Source organism: Chenopodium quinoa, unplaced genomic scaffold (assembly GCF_001683475.1).
Source record: "Chenopodium quinoa cultivar QQ74 unplaced genomic scaffold, ASM168347v1, whole genome shotgun sequence".
Lineage (NCBI taxonomy): Eukaryota > Viridiplantae > Streptophyta > Magnoliopsida > Caryophyllales > Amaranthaceae > Chenopodium > Chenopodium quinoa.
In genome coordinates this window covers 2,240,963-2,262,703 of record NW_018744693.1, presented here as the reverse complement: position 1 = coordinate 2,262,703, position 21,741 = coordinate 2,240,963, and the positions used below count along the sequence as shown (strand labels likewise).

At 36.3% G+C, this 21,741-nt stretch overlaps 2 protein-coding genes across 2 annotated transcripts; both read right to left on the bottom strand.

The window, feature by feature from the left end:
- Positions 1 to 6,055: 6,055 nt before the first annotated feature.
- On the bottom strand, positions 6,056 to 10,167 carry LOC110702554 (chlorophyllase type 0-like). The gene is given in 4 exon segments (XM_021880279.1): positions 6,056 to 6,319; positions 7,100 to 7,585; positions 8,237 to 8,404; positions 8,406 to 10,167. Coding segments are annotated over 4 exon segments (1,044 nt in total). The 5' UTR covers positions 8,562 to 10,167; the 3' UTR covers positions 6,056 to 6,085.
- Positions 10,168 to 19,199: 9,032 nt separating this feature from the next.
- Positions 19,200 to 21,397, bottom strand: LOC110702553 (chlorophyllase type 0-like). Its single transcript, XM_021880278.1, has 2 exons — positions 20,766 to 21,397; positions 19,200 to 20,077 (listed from the first exon to the last, which is right to left on the bottom strand). The coding sequence occupies exons 1-2, from the start codon at positions 21,108 to 21,110 to the stop codon at positions 19,355 to 19,357; spliced, it is 1,068 nt and encodes a 355-aa protein (XP_021735970.1). The 5' UTR covers positions 21,111 to 21,397; the 3' UTR covers positions 19,200 to 19,354.
- Positions 21,398 to 21,741: the final 344 nt, after the last annotated feature.

Below are 21,741 nucleotides of genomic sequence, written 5' to 3'. Positions count from 1 at the left end.
TGAGAATACAGATTCAAGGGTTACCGGATGAGGTAGCTTATACTGACTTTTTTAGAGGTCTCAAAGACGGGTCTACCTTCAAATTTGATTTAGTTCGAAAAAGGGTGGCGACTCTTCAAGAGGCCTTGATTGAAGCAGAAGCCTATATACAGGCGACTGATCTGTGTACGATGAAACAGTCGGACGGGAAGAGGTTCGACAATAGAGAAGGACGACAGAAACAGTCGTCCAACAAAGATGGAAAAAGAAAAGAGGTCTGGGCGGCTGATTCCTCTAAACAGCCGGCCCAGAAAAAGAAAAAAAGAATTCAAACCATACTCCCCAAAGTATGTGTTTAACAAGGATAACCAGTTTATCCTAAAAGAAATAAAGGGACGGCTCTCAATTGAGAAGCCGCTCCCCATGAAGGGTTCTGCGAGCAACCGGAACCAAGACAAAATCTGCGCTTATCATGATGACATTGGTCATCACACCAATGACTGCATCAGTCTCATGCGGTACCTAGACCGCTTGGCTGATCAAGGTGATCTTGACACTTATGTCAAGAAATCTACGGGGAATACTTCCTCAAAAAAGCAGTCGGCCAAAAAGAACCAACAGGCCGACAGTTCCGATACAGATGATGCAGTCGTCTACACCATTGCAGGCGGCTTCTCAGGAGGCGGTCCCACTATTAGGGGCAACAAAGATAATATAAGGCGGTTAGATGTAAATTCCGTTCACCAAGAACGACCGTCCAAATATACCTTTCCTGAGATTGTCATCACCGAAGAGGATCTAGGAGGAATAAGAGGGCCGCATGACGACCCTCTCGTCATTGAATGTAAAGTGGCCAACCAGAGAGTTGGCCGAATCCTCATAGACACCGGGAGCTCTTCAGATCTCATCAGCAGCAAATGTCTGTCAAAACTGAAATATCAGACGGACTGCATACATCCGGCCTCCCACCCTTTAATAGGTTTTGGAGGAGGAGTCGTCCACCCACTGGGACGAGTAGATCTACCCATCCGCCTGGGCGAAAAAGGGGAAGGACGACACATGGTAGTCCGGTTCCTAGTGGTAGAGGAACTCTCGGCCTACAACATGATTCTGGGTCGACCAACCCTGAATAATTCCAAGGCTGTTATAATTCCGTCACTTATGCTGCTTAAGTTTGAAAGGGACAATGGAACAGTCGGCTCCCTAAGGGGAGATCAGAGGATGGCCCGAGAGTGCTATCTCTCGGATGTCAAGCCCACTGTTATGGCCACTGGGTCAAGTGGAGAAAAAACAGACCTTGACAATGTCAAGGAAAGTGCGCCTGTTCAAGAAACAGGCGACAAAAAGAGAAAGGCACCCCAGACTGAGTCCGCAAAAAAAGCAAGAAAATAGCAATCATTGGCAGAGGACCGGCCGGATGAGTTCCGCCCTCAGCCGGCTGGTGAGCATGAGGACCTGATATTAGACGACTCCAATCCTGACCGAACAGTCAAAGTAGGGACGACTGCTCTGAGAAACCTTGGTGACGACTTTCACAACCTGTTGAAAGAATACAAGGACATCTTTGCATTTGAAGTCCATGAAATGCCAGGCATTAGTCCTGATCTGGCAGTACACAAACTCGCTGTGGATCCGAAAAAGAAGCCGGTACGACAAAAGAAACGGAACCATGGTGAAGAAAGAGGTCAGGCGGCAGCCGCCGAAGTCAAAAAATTACTTGATGCAGGGTTCATTCGGCAATGTTACTTCCCAGATTGGGTTGCAAATGTGGTACTTGTTAAAAAGCCGAATGGCACCTGGCGAATGTGTGTAGACTACACAGACTTGAACAAGGCGTGCCCCAAAGACAGTTACCCTCTGCCTAAAATTGATAACCTGGTCGACTCAACAGCCGGCCATGCCTTGATGAGTTTTATGGACGCCTATTCTGGTTTTCATCAAATTCCTTTGTGGAAGAAAGATCAGGAGAAGACGGCCTTCGTCACTGATCAGGGATTATACTGTTACACGGTCATGCCGTTTGGTCTTAAGAATGCCCCGGCTACCTTCCAACGAATGATAAACACAGTGTTCTTTGATCAGATTGGGAGAAACGTCGAGGCATACATTGATGATATGATTGTCAAGACTAAACTTCAGAAAGATCATCTGACGGACCTCCGAGAAACTTTCGCCACACTCAGGCGGCACCATGTCATGCTCAATCCCAAGAAATGTGTATTTGGAGTTGAGTCTGGGAAATTTCTCGGATTCCTTATCAACCAGAGAGGAATAGAGGCGAACCCTGAGAAGGTACAGGCGGTCATTGACATGCAGTCGCCTCGTACCGTCCGAGAGGTTCAGAAGTTAACAGGTTGTCTGGCGGCCTTGGGAAGATTTCTAAGCCGATCAGGCGACAAATGCCTATACTTTTTCCAGGCAATTAAGAAAAAGGCAAGGTTTGAATGGGGGCCGGATGCTGAGGCCGCCTTCCAGAAATTAAAGGTTCACTTGCATTCCTTGCCGAGGCTGGTCAGCCCTTTGCCCAAAGAAAACCCCGAAACAGATATCCTATCAAAAGTTTGAAAGAAAACCAAAGATCCAAATAGTCTCTGCTTTGAAAGCTCACCAGATTGATAAGAGGATATGTGGTTATCTTTGTAGTGTGGTTGACTTAAACCCATCTGAATCATTAGTAACTAACATTCCTATAGTTTGTGAGTACCCAGAAGTCTTTCCATAAGAGATACCTGGCATGCCACCACCAAGAGAATTAGACTTTACCATCGAGTTAATTCCAGGATCGACTCCTATTTCTAAAGCACCATATAGGATGGCACCAACTGAATTACAAGAATTAAAGAAACAATTAGATGAGTTGCTTGAGAAAGGATACATTCGACCGAGTGTGTCACCTTGGGGAGCCCCAGTCTTGTTTGTGAAGAAAAAGGATGGAAGTTTGAGGTTATGTGTCGATTATAGGGAGCTAAACAAGATCACAATCAAGAACAAATACCCTTTACCTCGTATTGATGATTTATTTGACCAACTTCGAGGTGCAAAAGTATTCTCAAAGATTGATTTGAGGTCTGGATATCACCAACTCCGCATTAAATCTGAAGATGTTCCAAAAACTGCCTTTAGAACGCGATATGGTCATTATGAGTTTGTTGTAATGCCATTTGGGTTAACTAATGCACCAGCGGTGTTTATGGATTTGATGAACCGATTTTTAAACCATACCTCGATAAGTTTGTTGTTGTTTTTATAGATGACATTTTGGTGTATTCCAAGAATAATGAGGAACATGAGGAACATTTGAGAATAGTGCTAGATACCTTGATCAAGAATCAGTTATATGCAAAATTAACAAAGTGCGAGTTTTGGCTAAAGGAAATATCATTTTTGGGGCACATTATTTCTGATAAGGGAATATCTGTAGATCCTGAGAAAATAAAAGCAATTGTGGAATGGCCTAGACCAACCAACGTTCCTGATGTACGAAGTTTTATGGGCTTAGCTGGATATTATAGAAGATTTGTTAAAGACTTTTCCAAGGTTGCATTACCTATAACTCGACTTGTGAGGAAAAATACCAAGTTTATTTGGGATAAAGATTGTGAGTCTGCATTTCAGGAACTTAAGAAACGTCTCACCACTGCTCCTATTCTCACCCTTCCATCTGGAACTGAAGGATTTCTTATTTATAGTGATGCCTCCAAGCATGGTTTAGGATGTGTATTGATGCAAAATGATAAAGTCATAGCTTATGCTTCTCGCAAGCTCAAAATACATGAACAAAATTACCCCACTCATGATCTTGAACTTGCTGCCGTAATTTTTGCACTCAAATTATGGAGACATTACTTATACGGTGCTTCATATAAAATTTTTACTGACCATAAAAGCCTCAAGTATATTTTTACCCAAAAGGAGCTGAATATGAGACAACGTAGATGGTTGGAACTCTTAAAAGATTATCATGTGAGTATCCAATATCATCCTGGCAAAGCTAATGCTGTTGCTGATGCCTTAAGTCGTAAAGCTCGCCTGAGTTCAATTTTACCTTTTTCCCAAGCCAACTATAACGACTTACAAAGGATGGGAATCGAATTTATTCATAAGGATGGGAATGCTTGTCTAAATACACTAGAGATAAGACCGACATTGATAGATGAAATTAAGGAGGCCCAAAGTAAGGATCACAATTGGAAAGAATAAAGAATGAGGTACGAAGTGGGAAATCCCCGGGTTTTGTAATTCAGGAGGATGGAACATTAAGGTTTCAAGGTAGATTATGTGTTCCCAATGAAGAGATGTTGAAAAAGAAGATTTTAGAGGAAGCTCATAGTTCACTATACTCGATTCACCCTGGAGGAAACAAAATGTACAAGGATTTGAAACAAATGTACTGGTGGAGTAACATGAAGCAAGAAGTGGCAAAATTTGTAGCTAAATGTTTGACGTGTTAGAGAATTAAGATAGAACATCAAAGACCAGCAGGTTTGTACAACCGTTGGATGTACCAGAATGGAAATGGGACTCGATATCAATGGATTTTATCATAGGACTACCAAGGTCAACTAAAGGAATGAATGCTATTTGGGTCATTGTGGATCAATTAACAAAATCTGCACATTTTCTAGCAATGAAAAATAACTGGAGTCTGGATCAACTTGCTGAATTATATGTGAACACCATAGTGCGGTTACATGGGGTACCTAGTTCGATTGTTTCTGACCGTGATACAAGATATCAGGCTATATATTGGAAAGAATTACAAAAGGCGCTTGGAACAAAACTCAACTTTAGTACTGCTTTCCACCCAACAACAGATGGGAAAACTGAACGCACTAATCAGATTGTTGAAGATATGTTAAGAGAATGTGTCTTGGATTTTCAAGGAACTTGGGAAAAATATTTACCTATGGTGGAATTTTCTTACAACAACAACTATCAAGCCACCATTGGAATGGCCCCATATGAAGCCCTTTACGGGAGGAGATGTTGAACACCATTGTGTTGGAGTGATATTGATGAGGTACGTGTCATAGGACCAGATCTGATTCAAGAAACAACTGACAAGATTCGTCTTATCCAATCAAGAATGAAAGCTTCTCAAAGAAGACAAAAGAGTTATGCAGACCAACGAAGGAGACCGTTAGAGTTTGATGTTGGAGACCATGTATTTTTAAAAATTTCTCCTACAAAAGGAGTTATGAGATTTGGTCAATCAGGAAAGTTAACTCCAAGGTACATCGGGCCGTATGAAATCTTAGAAAAAGTGAATAAGGTAGCATATCGACTTGCCTTACCCATCGACTTAGAGAAGGTGCATAATGTGTTTCATGTGTCAATGTTACGGAAATATGTCCCTGATCCAAGCCATGTGATTCAACATGAACCCTTTCAGTTGCCGAACAATTTGACATATGAGGAAAAACCAATTGAAATCCTTGACCGTAGAGAGAAACAACTTAGAAACAAGGTAATTCCAATTGTGAAGGTCTTATGGGCCAATCACCTAACATCTGAAGCTACATGGGAAGTGGAGGAACAAATGCGAACAAAATACCTCGAACTGTTTGTTTAACCACAAACAACGTATGGACTATTACATATTATATGTTGTGATATTATTGTTATTGTAGAAATATTATGAGAATTGATTGATTAAATGTGACCTCTATGCTTTAATGATATAATTGTTCTAAGTTCGACTGAGCTCCAGTTTCGAGGACGAAACTTTTTCTAAGGGGGTAAGGATGTAATACCCGAGATTTTAAAACCTAATTTATTATACGCTAATATTTATTTTATTAGCTTAATTAAATTTTTGTCTCTGTTTTAACAAGAACGAATGTTTTAATCTTGAATTTTATTTTAATATTATATTATTTCAGATGCTAATTTTAAAAAGCATGCTTAAAGTCACGATTAGTTACATAAGATGGCCTTGCTTGAAGGCCTTTATTTAGTCATCAACCTAATACATGAAAAACGTTCTTAATAAGAAAATCACAACATTATGTTACTAATCACTTATTAAAAGCTAAAACAATGCTAACGATTAGTAGTGTAACGTAGTACACTTACATCACATGAAACTATATGAGAAAATTAAGCTTTAAAGTTGAGCATAAGTTGTTGCAAACCCAAAGTTGAATCCCTTTTTCTCAGCAAAGAGGTTAGTAGGAGCCAAGGATGTATTAGCTATAATGGCGTAGTATTGCCTTCCATCGTCTCGAAAATAGGCGTTAAGAAAAGCTACCATGATTCCACCTAGTGTTCTTCTCATAGTAGCTTTCGGACGGAAACTTTGTGCACACATAAGTGACGTAGTCACGGCTATAGGACTTAGGGGCCGTTTGGTTCACAGAAGAGAATCGGAATGAAATGAACAACGTGAATGAAATGGAATGGAATGGCAAAGTGGAAAAGTTGAAAGGTTGTTTGTTACAAAAACCAGGGAATCATTCCCTCCACCACAGCACCACCACCATAGCGCAGCTCCGACCGCCGCCGAACCCTCACAGAACTCCGCCAACCGTCGCCGACCCATCCCCGACCGTCGACGACCGTCGCCGACCATCCAGCCCCCATCGCCGACCGTCGAACTCCCTCCCTGATGCTCCAGCCCCCCTCCCCGATGCTCGAACTCCCTCGCCGACAGTCGCGCCCCCCTCGCCGACGGTCGCTGAACCCTCGCCGACCCTCCAGCCCCCCTCGCCGACGGTCGCTGACCACCACCGACCACAGCACCACCTCGAACTCCCTCCCCGATGCTCCAGCTCCCCTCCCCAACGCTCAATCTCCCTCCTCCACCACAGCACCACATCGCCAACCACTCCCCGGTGCTCGCCGAGCCTCCCCGACCACTCCCCGGTGCTCGCCGACAGTCGCCGTCCGACCACCACCGACGTATATGGGTGTTAGTGTTAGGGTTAGGGTTAGGGTTAGGGTGGGTGGGGAATGGAATGGGAAAGTGGGGGGGGGGGTGGGGAATGGGGAAGAGGGGTTTTGGGGTATTTTGAAAAATGAAATGGGGGAATGATTGAGGGAAAAAGTGGCAAACAAACAGGTTGAAAGAGAATGATTCCCATTCCCTTTCCTGAAACCAGCGAACCAAACGCACCCTTAATCTTAACTCATTCAACATATCCATGTGACCATACTTTGTAATAACAAAATGCAACAAATTTTCCTTACACTCGTCGTAAAATTGTTGATGGCTCACGTAATTCGGGGCATATGAGATGGTGTGGTTACCCAATCCCGAACCAATTACCGTGACTGGAATCGATAGATTAAACGAGTTGGGTTTGTAGGTTAGAACATGAGGCAATGTTCGATCATTTACACTTCTACCAGCAACAGGGTCTACACCAATTAGTGCTGAAAATGTAACGTCTAGCTTGATATTGGAGAAACCAAGTGCAAGAGCAAACGCTGATTTTCCTCCTCTACTATGACCGGAGATTGTGAGTTTTTCGAGATCACCTTCAACTCCGGTAACGTATCTTTGTAACACCCCTTGTAGATATAGAGGCATCCAGTTTGCTACGGATGCTGCCATGTCTATCTCGTCTTGTTGACTAGGTAGTTTAGGCGGGAATAACCGGAACAACTGAAATAAAAGTTTGAAATTATTAATTACTGTCACTTAAATATAATAATGACAAAGATTAAGGTTACGGTTACAATTTTTATAAACATGATGATACGATAACAAATACTCATATATGTACTCATATAATAATTCGATCAAAGCAATATGAACCATGATATGATACAATTTTAATTTATAGGAGTTTTTAGTGATGATAATTTAATGAATTGAATTTGTAAAGTACAAAAAGTGGATTAATAAGGTCATAAGGAGTACAAATGGTGAAATGAAGCACATAAAATATGCATGCCCAGCCCTTTTTTCTAGCAATTTTTAAATAATTATAGAAAAGTGTACGTTGTTCATTACCACCGTCTACTTAAACCTCTTAACCCATGTACTGGTCAGTGGCCACCGGAATAACATGTGTTGTAACTTGTGAGTCTTGTGACCAACGGATCATATTATAATGACCATCATGCCCCTCTTCATTGCGTAAATATAACGAATTAAAGTAACAATAATTGTACAACACTTCATTAATACAAGTATAATTTAGTATAAGCAATTATCATTTATCAATAATAAAATATTTACAATTAAATAAAAATCAGGATAAAATAGCGCATAAAAAAAATTAAACGCACAGGTAAGAAGTTTATGATTTACCTTAGGAGCAACGACGATGAAGCCATGAGAAGCAATATAATTAAAGAATACAGAGTAGTCTTCATTAGAAAGCATGGTGCCATGAATAAACAAAAGAACAGGATAAACTCCTGCTTCTTTAGGTGAAATAATGATCAAAGGCTCTGGAGCAGTAAATTCATATTTTTTTCACCCTTATTGGATTATTTGTCACTTGAAAATTACCCTTATGGAAAACATCAGTAATTTTTTCAGAATTATGTTTTTCTAAAATTGTTGGGCTAGTTTGAGCTTGGGAGTTAACAAAGATGAACACCCCAAAAATTAATAATAATAACTTTGCCATTATATTATTAAGCTATCTTATGAGTTTCTTTGAATATGGTTGAGGATTATACTATGTATAAACCATCATATATATAGCACCTAAAAGTCTCCTATTTTTTATTTTGCTTTATTTTTTTTAAAGGGCTTTCTATATTTTAATAGTTTTATATATTATTAAAGATTTATTGTGAAAAAATACCTAACATCCATCAAATTTTGTGAAAAACTACCTTTATAAAAAAAAATTATTGTAAGAAAATACCTTATAAAAACTAAATGTTGTTAATTGTTATCATATGTTTAATATAGCATAAAAGTGAAGGGGAATTAGGGGTTATAAGGGGGCTTATGGAGAAATTGGGGGGAAAAAGGAGAAAAAACTGATTGAAAATAGTCATTAAATGTGTTTTATTCAATGCAATAATTGGGCAAGAGGTAACTTTTTACAACATTAATTATTGTTTTATGAGGTAGTTCCTTATAACATGGATTGTTTAAAAGGTAGCTTAGTTTCTTAAAACATTTTCTAATTAGGTAGTTTTTCACAAAAATTGACTTGTATAAGCAAGGTAATTTTTCACAAAATTAAAAGTCCTATTATTAAAGATATGTAATTTCAAAATTACTTTATGTAAAAATAAAAAATAAAAAGTTTGAAAAATAGATACACTTTTCTTTTAGGGGATAAGGTGACCATACTTTTGTTCCACAACAGTTGCTATGCATGTTATGGCAGTATAGAGAGAAAGAAAGAGACCTAATTTGTTAATGCTATGATATTTTCAAATAAGTTGAAAGAACAAATAAAAATGAAGGACATAGATGATGCTCGAATAGGTGAAATCCAAATTGTATGTAGAAAATTCAAAGAGATGAGAGTATGAGACTGATTAGTGATTCTAATGCAACATCATGTATTCATGTTTATCAATTATTAATGGATGATAATGATTTGCTTAACGTTTTGTGGAGGTGTAAAACCATCCGTTACGTAAAATACAACTCCCTCGTTTTTGTTGTTTTTTTTAATTTTTTTTTTGTTTGTTTTTTTTATTTTTTTTATTTTTATTTTTTGGATTTTATAAAATTTTAGAAGAGTAATATAATATTGTAAGAGGGGTACCATCCCTGAAAGAGAAAGTATGTGAGAGATGATATTTTATTATTTTAGTGGGGACTATGGAAGAGAGAGAAATGATAAAGAAGTTGAGTGGGATTTAAAGTAAAGAGAGAAATGATAAAATATAATACTTCCTTCATTCTTTTTTTATTGCACCGTCAGAGACAGGCCCGTTTCTGAGACTTTGGTGGCCTAGGGGCGGATAAAAAAAATGGGGCCCTTGTAAACTAACAACTAAATTGACTAAGAGAAAATTTTGGGTATGCATAAATTTTTTTTACTAAAGGCTTTAATATTTCAGAATTTCTCGGATATCGTAGAATGAGAGACACCCCGACGCCTACAATATCATATTGATAGTACAAATTAAAAATTCGATACAATTGAATAAATTATTAAAAGTTTATCATTTCACATACTGATAATTTTTAACTAAAAATTAATCAATTATCATTCTTCATTTCTACACTTCGACATACATACTGATAATTCATAATTAAAAAATCAATCAATTTATCGATTCGACAATTTGATAATTCATAATCAATTAATTATTAATCATTAATCAAATATGAAATATCATAATTCAAACAAAATTAGAAATTAGAATGAACTGGGAAAAATATAAATTTGACATACTATTCATATTAAAATTCGTATGACATAAAATTAATATGAGTATTTCAGAACTTCTCTTGTAAAATCGAATAATCTATACATTAAAATAAATTAATCAATTGTAATTTTTGGGAAAAAAATTAATGTACAGAACTTACCAATGACTTAATAGTAGGCTCGTACCGTTTCTGAGTTCATCTTCGAACATCAAAGCCAAAATCCATAATAATGGTGAATAATTAATAGAAACAAATAGAAAAAAATTAATTAAGTAGATTGATATGTGAAGAACAATTGAAAGAGTATAATTTATAGGAAAATTCATAGATTTTAATCCCGTTAAAAATTGATTGCAAAGAAGAATGTTTATGGGGAAAACACCATTTTAGCATTAATTTGGGAAGGAAGATGAAAAATCAGAAAAATATAGGTAATGATACAAATAATTGATTTCATGGATTAAAATAGAAGATTATACGGATGAATTGAGTAGATTATGGGATTAATTTGTCAAATTTAACTTCCCAAAATGAAGGAGTTAATTTCAATGAAGAATATTAATGATTTAATGTGAGGAGTTATTAAGGGAATGCTTAACTAACTTACAAAGAAACGCTGCTTACTTTTTAATTTTAATTTTTTTTCTTTTTTTTACACAAATTTGATTTTCAGATTTTGGGGCCCTGGGCGGGTGTCCCGGCTGCCCCAGCCCAGATACAGCCCTGGTAAGGGGTTTCACGTTTGTCAATGCATTACTTTCACTATTAATATTTCAAGACGAATTAGATTTCAAGACGAATCTAACTAGATCCCACATAACTATATTTTTTCTAATAGATAAATCACAAAAGCTGGTCAAAGAAGATTAAGGGAATAGTGTAAAAGTCCTATGGTGCAATAAAAGAAAAACGAATGAAGTATAAAGTTACCAAATATCAAAGTGATGCATTTAAAAAAAACCCTAAAAAGAAAAGTGATGCAAATGAAATAATAATAATAAAAAAAAACGGAGGGAGTAATATGATGATATGAATGTGTCCATGACAAGACCCATGAAATAAAGATCCATAAAAATTAAAAAAAAAAAAGTAAAAAAATATTTAAAAATAAAAAATAAAAACAAACTTTATTGTACGGAGTAGAAGAAATTGTTTGGTTTTGCCACCATATAAATTTTATAAAAGTTGAAGGCTATTATTTAGAATTTCCCAATTAAAATTGTTAGAATTAGATATTTGATGATAAAAAACTAATATCCAATGGTAAGACATTTCATACAGATATGACTAAGATATCCCCGTGCCATGCTCGGATGGAGTTAATCTTTCTTGTAATTTATATTTTGTTATATTACGTTGTATATAAAGTTTAAAATTGATATACAAATAATTTACATTTAAGGAAAGTAAAAATTTGAAATCACGATCAAATATCAAACAATTTATGTGAAATTATTATTTAGGAGAAAAACTTGCTTAATTGAAATTTCTATAGACAATTTTTGCATTGAAGTCAAAATTGTAGATTAAAAAAAATAAAAAAAATCATTAATAATTGATGACATCACACATAGAATTGGAGGAAAATTTTTTAACACGTAAAATAGTTTGAGCGTTGATGATGTCAGTAACGTTTTGTTTTAGTAATAGTTAATAGATTATGCATCTTTTTCGGTTTAACTCATCATTCAAACAAGCGTTAAGTTAATGTTTTTCCATTTGTTGTCATCCCAGTGTATGTTGTCCTATTCGAGTTGTAAGTTTGTTTACTCATTTTGTTTATCTGTGGGTATAATCATCTTTTTAAGTACCAGAGGAAGGATACATGTGTCTTTTCATATAATAGTTGAGTGGTACATATGTAATTTCCTCACCAAACAGTAAATGCAAGTTGCAAACGATAATTAGACAGCTCATCTAAAGTATTGAATAGATAACACACTTTTTCAATATATTTACAAAAATGCCACCAGATTAACAAAAATTCGTTTATGTAGCTGATTAACATGTATTTGCCTGTCATATTCATCTGATTTTCAGTGATCTAAACTAATATGAATTTATTATTAGACCTTATTTTAATTATAAATTCAACTTTGATAACCCATAGCCATGATATACAAGTAAATGATAATTGATACATATATATTATAATTGCATCACAAATAATGCACCACAAATCTTATCAGTTGACATTAATTTTGAGTGATTACCAAAAAAAAAAAAAAAAACCGCTATTAGCATAATAGTAATAACGAGTGATTCGTTGTAGTGATTGACTAGTTTTATGTAATACTTTTAAATAATATAATTAACCACCCACATCTACGTATGCTTAAAAACTACATGCCATAATAAATGTAACAAATCAGGGTGTATCAAGCGAAGAAGCTAGTATATAAAATCATAAAGATCTTTTGTAGTAAAGAGTATGGAAGTTTGTACAATAATACAACAAAATGAAATCACATAATTCAATTCACAAATTATTTGAGTTGGTAGGCTAGCTTGCTTGTAATCATTAAGAAGACAATTTTTAACATTATTGTTGCATAATTGACAAAATAATTACATCAATACTACTAATTATTTTGTTACAATAAGGCAAAAGACAGCAACACGCAACACATACCATATAAGATATGACCATATCCATTACACTTGCTCATAATTTCCTGGTAACCTAAAGTTGCCCTTATTTTGGACGTAAAGATTAGTAGGAGCCAAAGAAGGATTAGCCAAGATGGCTAAATACTCTCCTTCTTCATCTCCAAAATACGCGTCAAGAAAAGCCACCATAATCCCACCAAGTGTTCTTCTCATCGTACTTTTAAGACCACTCACGGATTTACACACAAGTGACACAACACTCGCAACCGGATCATACACGAAATCATTCAACATTTGCATATGACCATAGTCCGTGATCACAAAATGTGAACCTTCCTTGCACTCGTCGAAAAATTGTTGATGATTCACCAAATTTGGGGCGCAAGGTTGAAGGAAGAAGTTGGATTGGTTACCAAATCCAGTGCCAATTATTGTGACAGGAATCGATAAATTAAACGAGTTGGGCACGTACGTTAGAACGTAGGGTTGTGTACGGTCATTTTTGCTAGACCCGACAACTGGGTCTATGTCAATTGTTGGAAATAAGAAAGCAAAACTAGAATAGGAACGTTGAATTAAGCTAATGCTATTCTCATTCAAATAAACTAATAACAAATCATGCCTTATATAGGCTACAAAATAACTGTCAAAATAAACCAAAAGCAAATAATTAGCATGCAAGCCTAATTACGTGGGTTGTTGTTGTTGTTGATACTTGATAGTGCCCATAATTCTAGCCCACTACTATCACTACTAACTTACTAGTTTGACTAAGTAAAAACAATATTAAAACTAAATATCTAATTAACTAACTTTAAAGCACTAACTTTAACACACCCCTTTGCTTCAAAGAATTGTTTCCGTCGACAAGCCATGCAAATACGGAAACTTCTCAGGAAGTTACCCCATACCCCATCCCCTGAGCCAGGTGTAGGTGGTTCTGGGACATCTACTCAGGTTCCTGAGACGCAAGACGGTAACTCTCCCACGGGTGAGGTTCCTACCCCCGTTGCGAGAAGGAATTTGCACCCGACGAAGTTATGGTAAATTACTCATGGTTATCTTAATTTGCATTCCAACTTGAACAATCTTGGTTAGATTTGTATGTAATGACTTCATCTGTTTGCTTATTGGTACAAAGGTTCGATGATAACACCGTGAGCACCTCCATTACAAATATTTTTCAAGCACATTGGCGCGGACCATGGCTTAACTATGAAATGGTTGACAAGGATACTAAGACCCACTGGTGGAACTCGTTTACGGTATTATAAAACCCCCGAGTTTAGTTTACTCATCTAACTTTGTTGTTTTTTGGTTACTTATTACAATAAATTATCATACATTTTATTTTTCTTGTTTGCAGAAACAATACCTTTGGAATGCTGATCTTGATGCCCTCATGAAGGAGTATGAAAAGAAGGCACATAAGAGGCTGAAAGAGATTACATACAATGCTTTGGTCAGAAACAAGTCAGTTCCCAAATGGATAGGAGAGTCTATGTTTGAGCGAATTATAGCGAAAAGAAAGGATCCGGTATTTCTAGAGAGGTCAGAGAAAGCGAAGAAGAACAGGAGGGTCGGCTCCCTGTCTAATCCAATTGAGCCGTCACACTTCCAAGGTTCTATCTCTGCATCAAAGCATGCAAAGAAAATGGTAATACTTAATGGTATATAATGATACTGATATGTTTTAGTAGTTACATACACTAAGCATTTATGGAGTTATTTGATTTGTGCAGGCTCAGAAAGCCGGTGGAGTGCTTCCACTGCTCCAGAGGTGTTCCTAAAGACACATTTCAAGGAAGTTCCAGGAAAAGGAAAAGTTGCGGCTAACAAGAGGGCACAACAAATCTCGGTAACACATCTAACTTTGGAAACTAATGAAATTATTTTTGAAGGAAGCATGCAAAACATAGGCACTTATACTTGTGATTTGAAATTTGAGGAACCTATAACCTTGTAAATGCTTGAAAATGTCTATGATTAAGCAATTTGAACCTATGAACATGTTTAATATGCTAAATATGAGTTGTTTAATTGATAAAATCTTAGAATATAGCAAAAACAAAGAAAATGGGTAAGTTAGAAGGTCATTTATGCCATTTTAGCCTAGTCATGAACCTATAGCCTTGAATATGCATAAAAATGTGTAAGTTTTTGCAATTCGAACCTATAAACATATTTAATATGCTAAATAAGAATAGTTTGATTGATAAATTCTTAGAATATAGCAAAAGCAAAGAAAATGGGTAAGTTAAAAGGTCATTTGTGCCATTTTAGCCTAGTCATGAACCTATAGCCTTGAATATGCATGAAAATGTCTAAGATTTTGCAATTTGAACCTATAAACATGTTTAATATGCTAAATATGAGTTGTTTGATTGATAAATTCTTAGAATGTAGCAAAAACAAAGAAAATGGGTAAGTTAGAAGGTCATTTGTGCCATTTTAGCCTACTCATGAACCTATAGCCTTGAATATGCATGAAAATGTGTAAGTTTTTGCAATTTGAACATATAAACATGTTTAATATGCTAAATAAGAATAGTTTGATTGATAAATTCTTAGAATATAGCAAAAACAAAGAAAATGGGTAAGTTAGAAGGTCATTTGTGCCATTTTAGCCTAGTCATGAACCTATAGCCTTGAATATGCATGAAAATGTGTAAGTTTTTGCAATTTAAACCTATAAACATGTTTAATATGCTAAATATGAGTTGTTTGATTGATAAATTCTTAGAATGTAGCAAAAACAAAGAAAATGGGTAAGTTAGAAGGTCATTTATGCCATTTTTAGCCTAGTCACAAACCTATAGCCTTGTAAATACTTGAAAATGTGTATGTTTTCGCAATGTGAACCTATAAACATGTTTAATATGCATAATTTGTTTTGTTTGATTTCAGGAAGCCTACCAAAAGAAGCTTGACGAGTCTTCCACTCAAGAAGGGTCACAACCGGACCCTAACCAGCTATACTGGGAGGTCGTTGGTGGTAGGAAAAAGGGTGTAGTGAAGGGCCTAGGTGCAAGTGCTAGTTTGTTTTACACCCCCTCTTCCGAGAAAGGCTCGCAATCGTACAATCCTTCTATAGCTTCACAGTTGGAGGAACATGTGCAAGCCGAGGTTGTCGAGCGAATAGAAGAGGCAAAAGTGCAAATGCAGGCACAGATGGAGGCACAGTTTGCAACGCAATTGCATGAGGCATTGAAGAAGGAGCGGGAGGAGGCAGCAATTGAGAGTAAGCGAATGATGGAGACAATGTTGCAGAACTTGTTCTCTAACTGTTCAGGTGGTCCTCCATTTCAGTTTCGTAGGGAAGATGACCCGGACATGAGTGGTGGTGGGCTTGGTCACCAAACTCCGGTGTCGTAGTTTTTGTTCATAAAGCTCTTACATTAGTATTGTTGATATAGGCCTTAGTATTTTTTTGGGGGAATATAGGCCTTAGGTATTTTTTTTGGGAATATAGGCCTTAGGTTTTTTTAGGGGGGAATATAGGCCATTTCGTTATTTTTTAGGGAATATAGGCCTGAAATTGGTATTATATTGTTACATGTTGGCCTTATCTATTTTTTGAAGGAACATAGGCCATTACTTATTCATATAGACCTAACTTAGTTTTAAATTTAAGCTTATAAAACTATTACTAACTAATTACTATTACTATTAACTTGAACATTATAATTGTATATATTGTTCGAAGTTGGACTTTTTAATTATTAATGTTATTATCTATATGGATTATGCATTTTATTTTTATTTTATATTAATTTTGAAATTAAATCACATGATAACAGGTTATAGGTTCAGGTTAGGATGGCATCGATAATGCAAATTGTAATTATTTGAAAATTGCATAATAATAATAAATTGCAATTCTATAAGGAATTGCGACCGTCTATCTAACCTGTCCCAGATCCAATGGTTTTACGACCGTCAAGGCATGTCGCAAATCACAGGAAATTGTGACCGTCTATCTAACCTGTCGCAGATCCAATGGTTTTGCGACCGTCAAGGAAAGTCGCAGATCACAGGAAATTGCGACCGTCTTAGGCGGTCGTAATTCACTGGAAATTGTGACCGTTTGGGCATGTCGCAGATCCCATGGTTTTGCGACCCCCAGGCCTGTCGCAGATACCCGATTTTTGCGACCGTCTTAGGCGGTCGTAATTTCCAGAAATTGCGACCGCTATGCCTGTCGCAATTAACAAATTACATCAGTTAAAAAAACGGTCGTTGAAAATCGAAAAATGGTTGCAATTTGATCTGCGACCGCCACGTGGCCGCAATTTTTTTTTTTGCGACCCTTAAAATTACGACCGTGCAGTTGCGACCGGTGACGGTCGCAATTGTGAATTGCGACCGGTGACGGTCGCAATTGTGAATAGCGACCGCTTTCCTCAAAAATTGCGACCGGTGCTGGCGGTCGCAATTCACTAGTTTTTTTGTAGTGTCGTATGAATAATGTCATCAGACTCCTCCTCCTCGTCATCGTTATCGCCTGATAAACCCTGTCCTCCTCTGTACGAGTAGTACTCGGGACCCGGTGACTCACCCTCCTCCTGGTCAGACTCGAAACCCGACCCATTCCTCTGAGACCTTGAATGATGACTATGTGCTACGGAGGTCGAACTCGCCATATTAGCATTAGGGGCTAGTCCCGTCTCGGTACGAGGCTGAAAACGATATCGGTCTCTCTCCCTCCTAATTGACGCGTTCAAGCGCTGTGATACAGCGTGTCGTGTTCCCGAACCCTCAATCTTAATTTTTTGCAAAAGGAAATTAAAATAAGTATAATTTTAGTTCATAATAATAATAATTATACTAATAATAATAATAAAAAAAAAATTAAGCCTTTACTCCCAAAAATTATAATAATAATAAAAATTATACTAATAATAATTATTATTCTAATAATAATAATAAAAATTAAGTTGCCACTCTTGCTAGCAGAAAGCAGAAGAGCTCATAGTCCCACTTTGATTTCGATTAAAAAGTATTCATGTTACAACAGTTACAGATTTGTAACTTGTAGACATCCTCAGGTTATATCAGCAGAGACTTACATAAAGCCTTTATTAGTTTAATTTCATCTACAACTTCAAAATTAAAGCCTTTACTCCCAAAATTAAAGCTCTTCATAATAATGATAACCCCCAATCGAATACCTTACTTAAATATCACCAGCAGATCAACAATCCAACATGAATGAATCTTCATAAGTTCTGATTTTCTCAATTAACAAGTACTATATTTCAGAATTTCATAAGTTCTGAATTTCTCAATTGAGTTATCTAATCTTCTATTATATGGGATGAATTAACAGGAAAGAGCATGGTGAGGATTGTCGCTATTAATCTAAGCAACGAGGCAAAGGTAAGAAACAGAACACTTCTCTTTGCTCAAATACTGCATTACAGGGAAATAAAGCAAACAAAAAAAAAAAAAAAAAAAAAACTTCTGAATCATGAAATAGCATAAAACCCACAAACTGAATGCAATTTTTGTTGTCACAGGTGATTTTGAGGATAATGAAACACAACTTTTTGAATGTCATCACAAACAAGAAGGATTGTAAGTAACAATTTTTTATCACTAAACTACACTAAGAAACTAGCTTTTTAATTCAAACTTTTTGAATGTCATCACAAACAAGAACGCCTGTTAATTCATCCCATGAAACAAAATTAATAATTTTTTTTTTAAAAAAAATAACGCCCAGAGATTTAGAATCTTTCGGCTACGAACGCCTGGAAGTTTAGGCTCTCCAGGCGTATGCTCGAAAATTCCAGGCGTTCGTGTTTCGTCTGGGATTTTCGAACTTACGCCCGGAGATCCGGAATTTCCGGGCGTTCCTAGCCTCGAGATTCCAGATCTCCAGGCGTTCCTCAACCTCGACGGAAAAAAAAAAAAAAGAAACGACTCACCTGTTCGCCGGAGACGATGCCTTTTCCTCTCTGATTTCCAGACATTTGCGCCACCCTTGAACCGTCAACCCTTAAATTTCTTACAAAAAAAAAAATGAAAAAATAAAAAAAAATTGGTGGTTGATTATGGTGATAAACGGTGGTTGTGGTCTTGTGGATGATAATGGGGGGTTGAATTTGGGGGAAAGAGAAAGGGTAGGAGAAAAGGGTGAAGAGAGAGAAAGGTAAAAGTTTAAAGAAAAGGTTTTGATGGGTTATTTAAGGGAGGGTATTTTAATATGTATTTTTTAAAATACGGACATTATCCGGTAAATACTGGACGTGATTTAGTACCCTAATTTAATTCACAAATTATTTGAGTTGGTAGGCTAGCTTGCTTGTAATCATTAGAAAGACAATTTTTAACATTATTGTTGCATAATTGACAAAATAATTACATCAATACTACTAATTACTTTGTTACAATAAGGCAAAAGACAGCAACACGCAACACGCAACACGCAACACATACCATATGAGATATGACCATATCCCATTAAACTTGCTCATAATTTCCTGGAAACCTAAAGTTACCCTTATTTTGGACGTAAAGATTAGTAGGAGCCAAAGAAGGATTAGCCAAGATGGCTAAATACTCTCCTTCTTCATCTCCAAAATACGCGTCAAGGAAAGCCACCATAATCCCACCTAGTGTTCTTCTCATCGTACTTTTAAGACCACTCCCGGATTTACACACAAGTGACACAGCACTCGCAACCGGATCATACACGAAATCATTCAACATTTGCATATGACCATAGTCCGTGATCACAAAATGTGAACCTTCCTTGCACTCGTCGAAAAATTGTTGATGGCTCACCAAATTTGGGGCGCAAGGTTGTAGGAAGAAGTTGGATTGGTTACCATATCCAGTGCCAATTATTGTGACAGGAATCGATAAATTAAACGAGTTGGACATGTACGTTAGAACGTATGGTTGTGTACGGTCATTTTTGCTAGACCCGGCAACCGGGTCTATGCCAATAAGTGCTGAAATTTTGAGTGATAATTTTGTTTGGGAGAAACCCAGTGCAAGAGCAAATGCTGATTTTCCTCCTCTACTATGACCGGATATTGCTAGTTTGTATAGATCGCCTTCCACTCCTTCGTTGACACGTGTTTGTAACACGTCTTGTAGATTTGTTGGTAGCCAGTTTGCTATTGAAGCTGCCATTTCTATCTCATCTTCTTGACTAGGGAAGTAGATTATTGAGAAGAGCTGGAGTTTTACAAAAATAATAAAAAAAAAGGAAAAAAAAAAGAAAAAGAGATTATTTCCACATAATAGCTAAATGGTCATATACGAATGTATAAATATGACCTTAAAGCCTAAAAATAAATTTTAGAAAAAAAAAAAAAAAACTTTTACATAATAAAATTACTAAGAGATAAACATTCGGCTGAATATCCGTTTACTCCTAGGGTTATGCCTAGAATTAAGTGCATCTTAATAAAGTATAAAACATATTCCTGCGCCTCAATCATAAGCTAAAGCTTTTGGTTGAGTTGGTCCACTAACATGGTATCGGACCCAGCATGACACAAAGGTCACGGGTTCGAATCTCATCTGCCCCTCCTTCAAAGGCCTCAACCAAAAACTTAAGGTGTAGATTTTCATATGATGAAATTTCATAATTTTACATTACATCCAAAACAATATATCAAGTACTGTTAAGACGTGTCTCGTATTGAACATTTGAACATATTAGCTATAAGGTATGCATGTAAAACTATCTAGTGCATGTATTACACTCTTGACCTCCAAGATATTTAGTACATATATTACACTCTTGACCTCCAAGATAATTACTACGTAACCAATAATTAACAAAACCGTTATGGAAGTTTGTGAAGGAAGAAGTAATACATAGCTACTAGCTAGCTATATGTAATAGTTTGTTACGTACCTTTGGAGCAACCACAATGAAGCCATGAGAAGCAAAATGTTGAAAGAGATCAGAATAATCTTCATTAGAAATAAGAGTTCCATGGATAAACAAGAGTACAGGATACGACCCCGGTTCTTGAGGTGAAACAACTAGCAAAGGCTCCGGAGCATAAAACTCCGATTTTCCAACCTTAATAGGTTTAGTTACCTCAAATTTTCCATTTTCAAAAATAGTAACATCTTCAGAAATGGAATAAGTATGATGAGAACTACTTCTTTCTAAGATTTTTGGCAACATTTGTGCTTGTGAGTGGTAAATTGTGGCTAACACCCCTAGAATAATCAAAACTGTTAAGGCTGCCATATTTTTGAACTTTGAAAGAGTAAGAGTTGTACAACTTTGGGTTGTAACTTGTTAATTATTACGTGCTTGAACTATCTTATTTATAAGTTTATAAGGTACTTAGGACTCTAGGACGGCTAAGAGTTTAAGACTCCTCTATTGATTGCATGGTAGAAAAGTACTCGTTGATTTTTACTTAAGAAAAGAGCCCATTAACGATGAAATATCCTATTGTAAAAGAACATTTATGACGGGGTTTTCCGTCGTGAACCTGTCCTAGAAGTTAGAAGACTATCGTAGAATGTTTGTTTGAGATTTTAGTTGAGACATAGTTGGCTTAGGTCTTTTATATGAAGTTGAGTACAGTTTATGACAAACTAAAAAACTGTCATTTAAAATCTATAAATATTATTAAAGTAACAACCGCTGATATCATTACTTTTTTCAAATTGTATATGTGTTAGCTTTTCATTCATTTTTTTCCCGCATTAACTTCTTTTTTTTTAATCCAACTATTGATTGCAAAGTAGTTTAATACAGTAAATTTTAAACTTTTTAGTTTTCAATACTTTTTCTTTTAAAAATTTTAAGGAAAACAAATATCAATGTTTTATATATGTGATTACTCCATCTAATTACAAAGTTTGCAAAA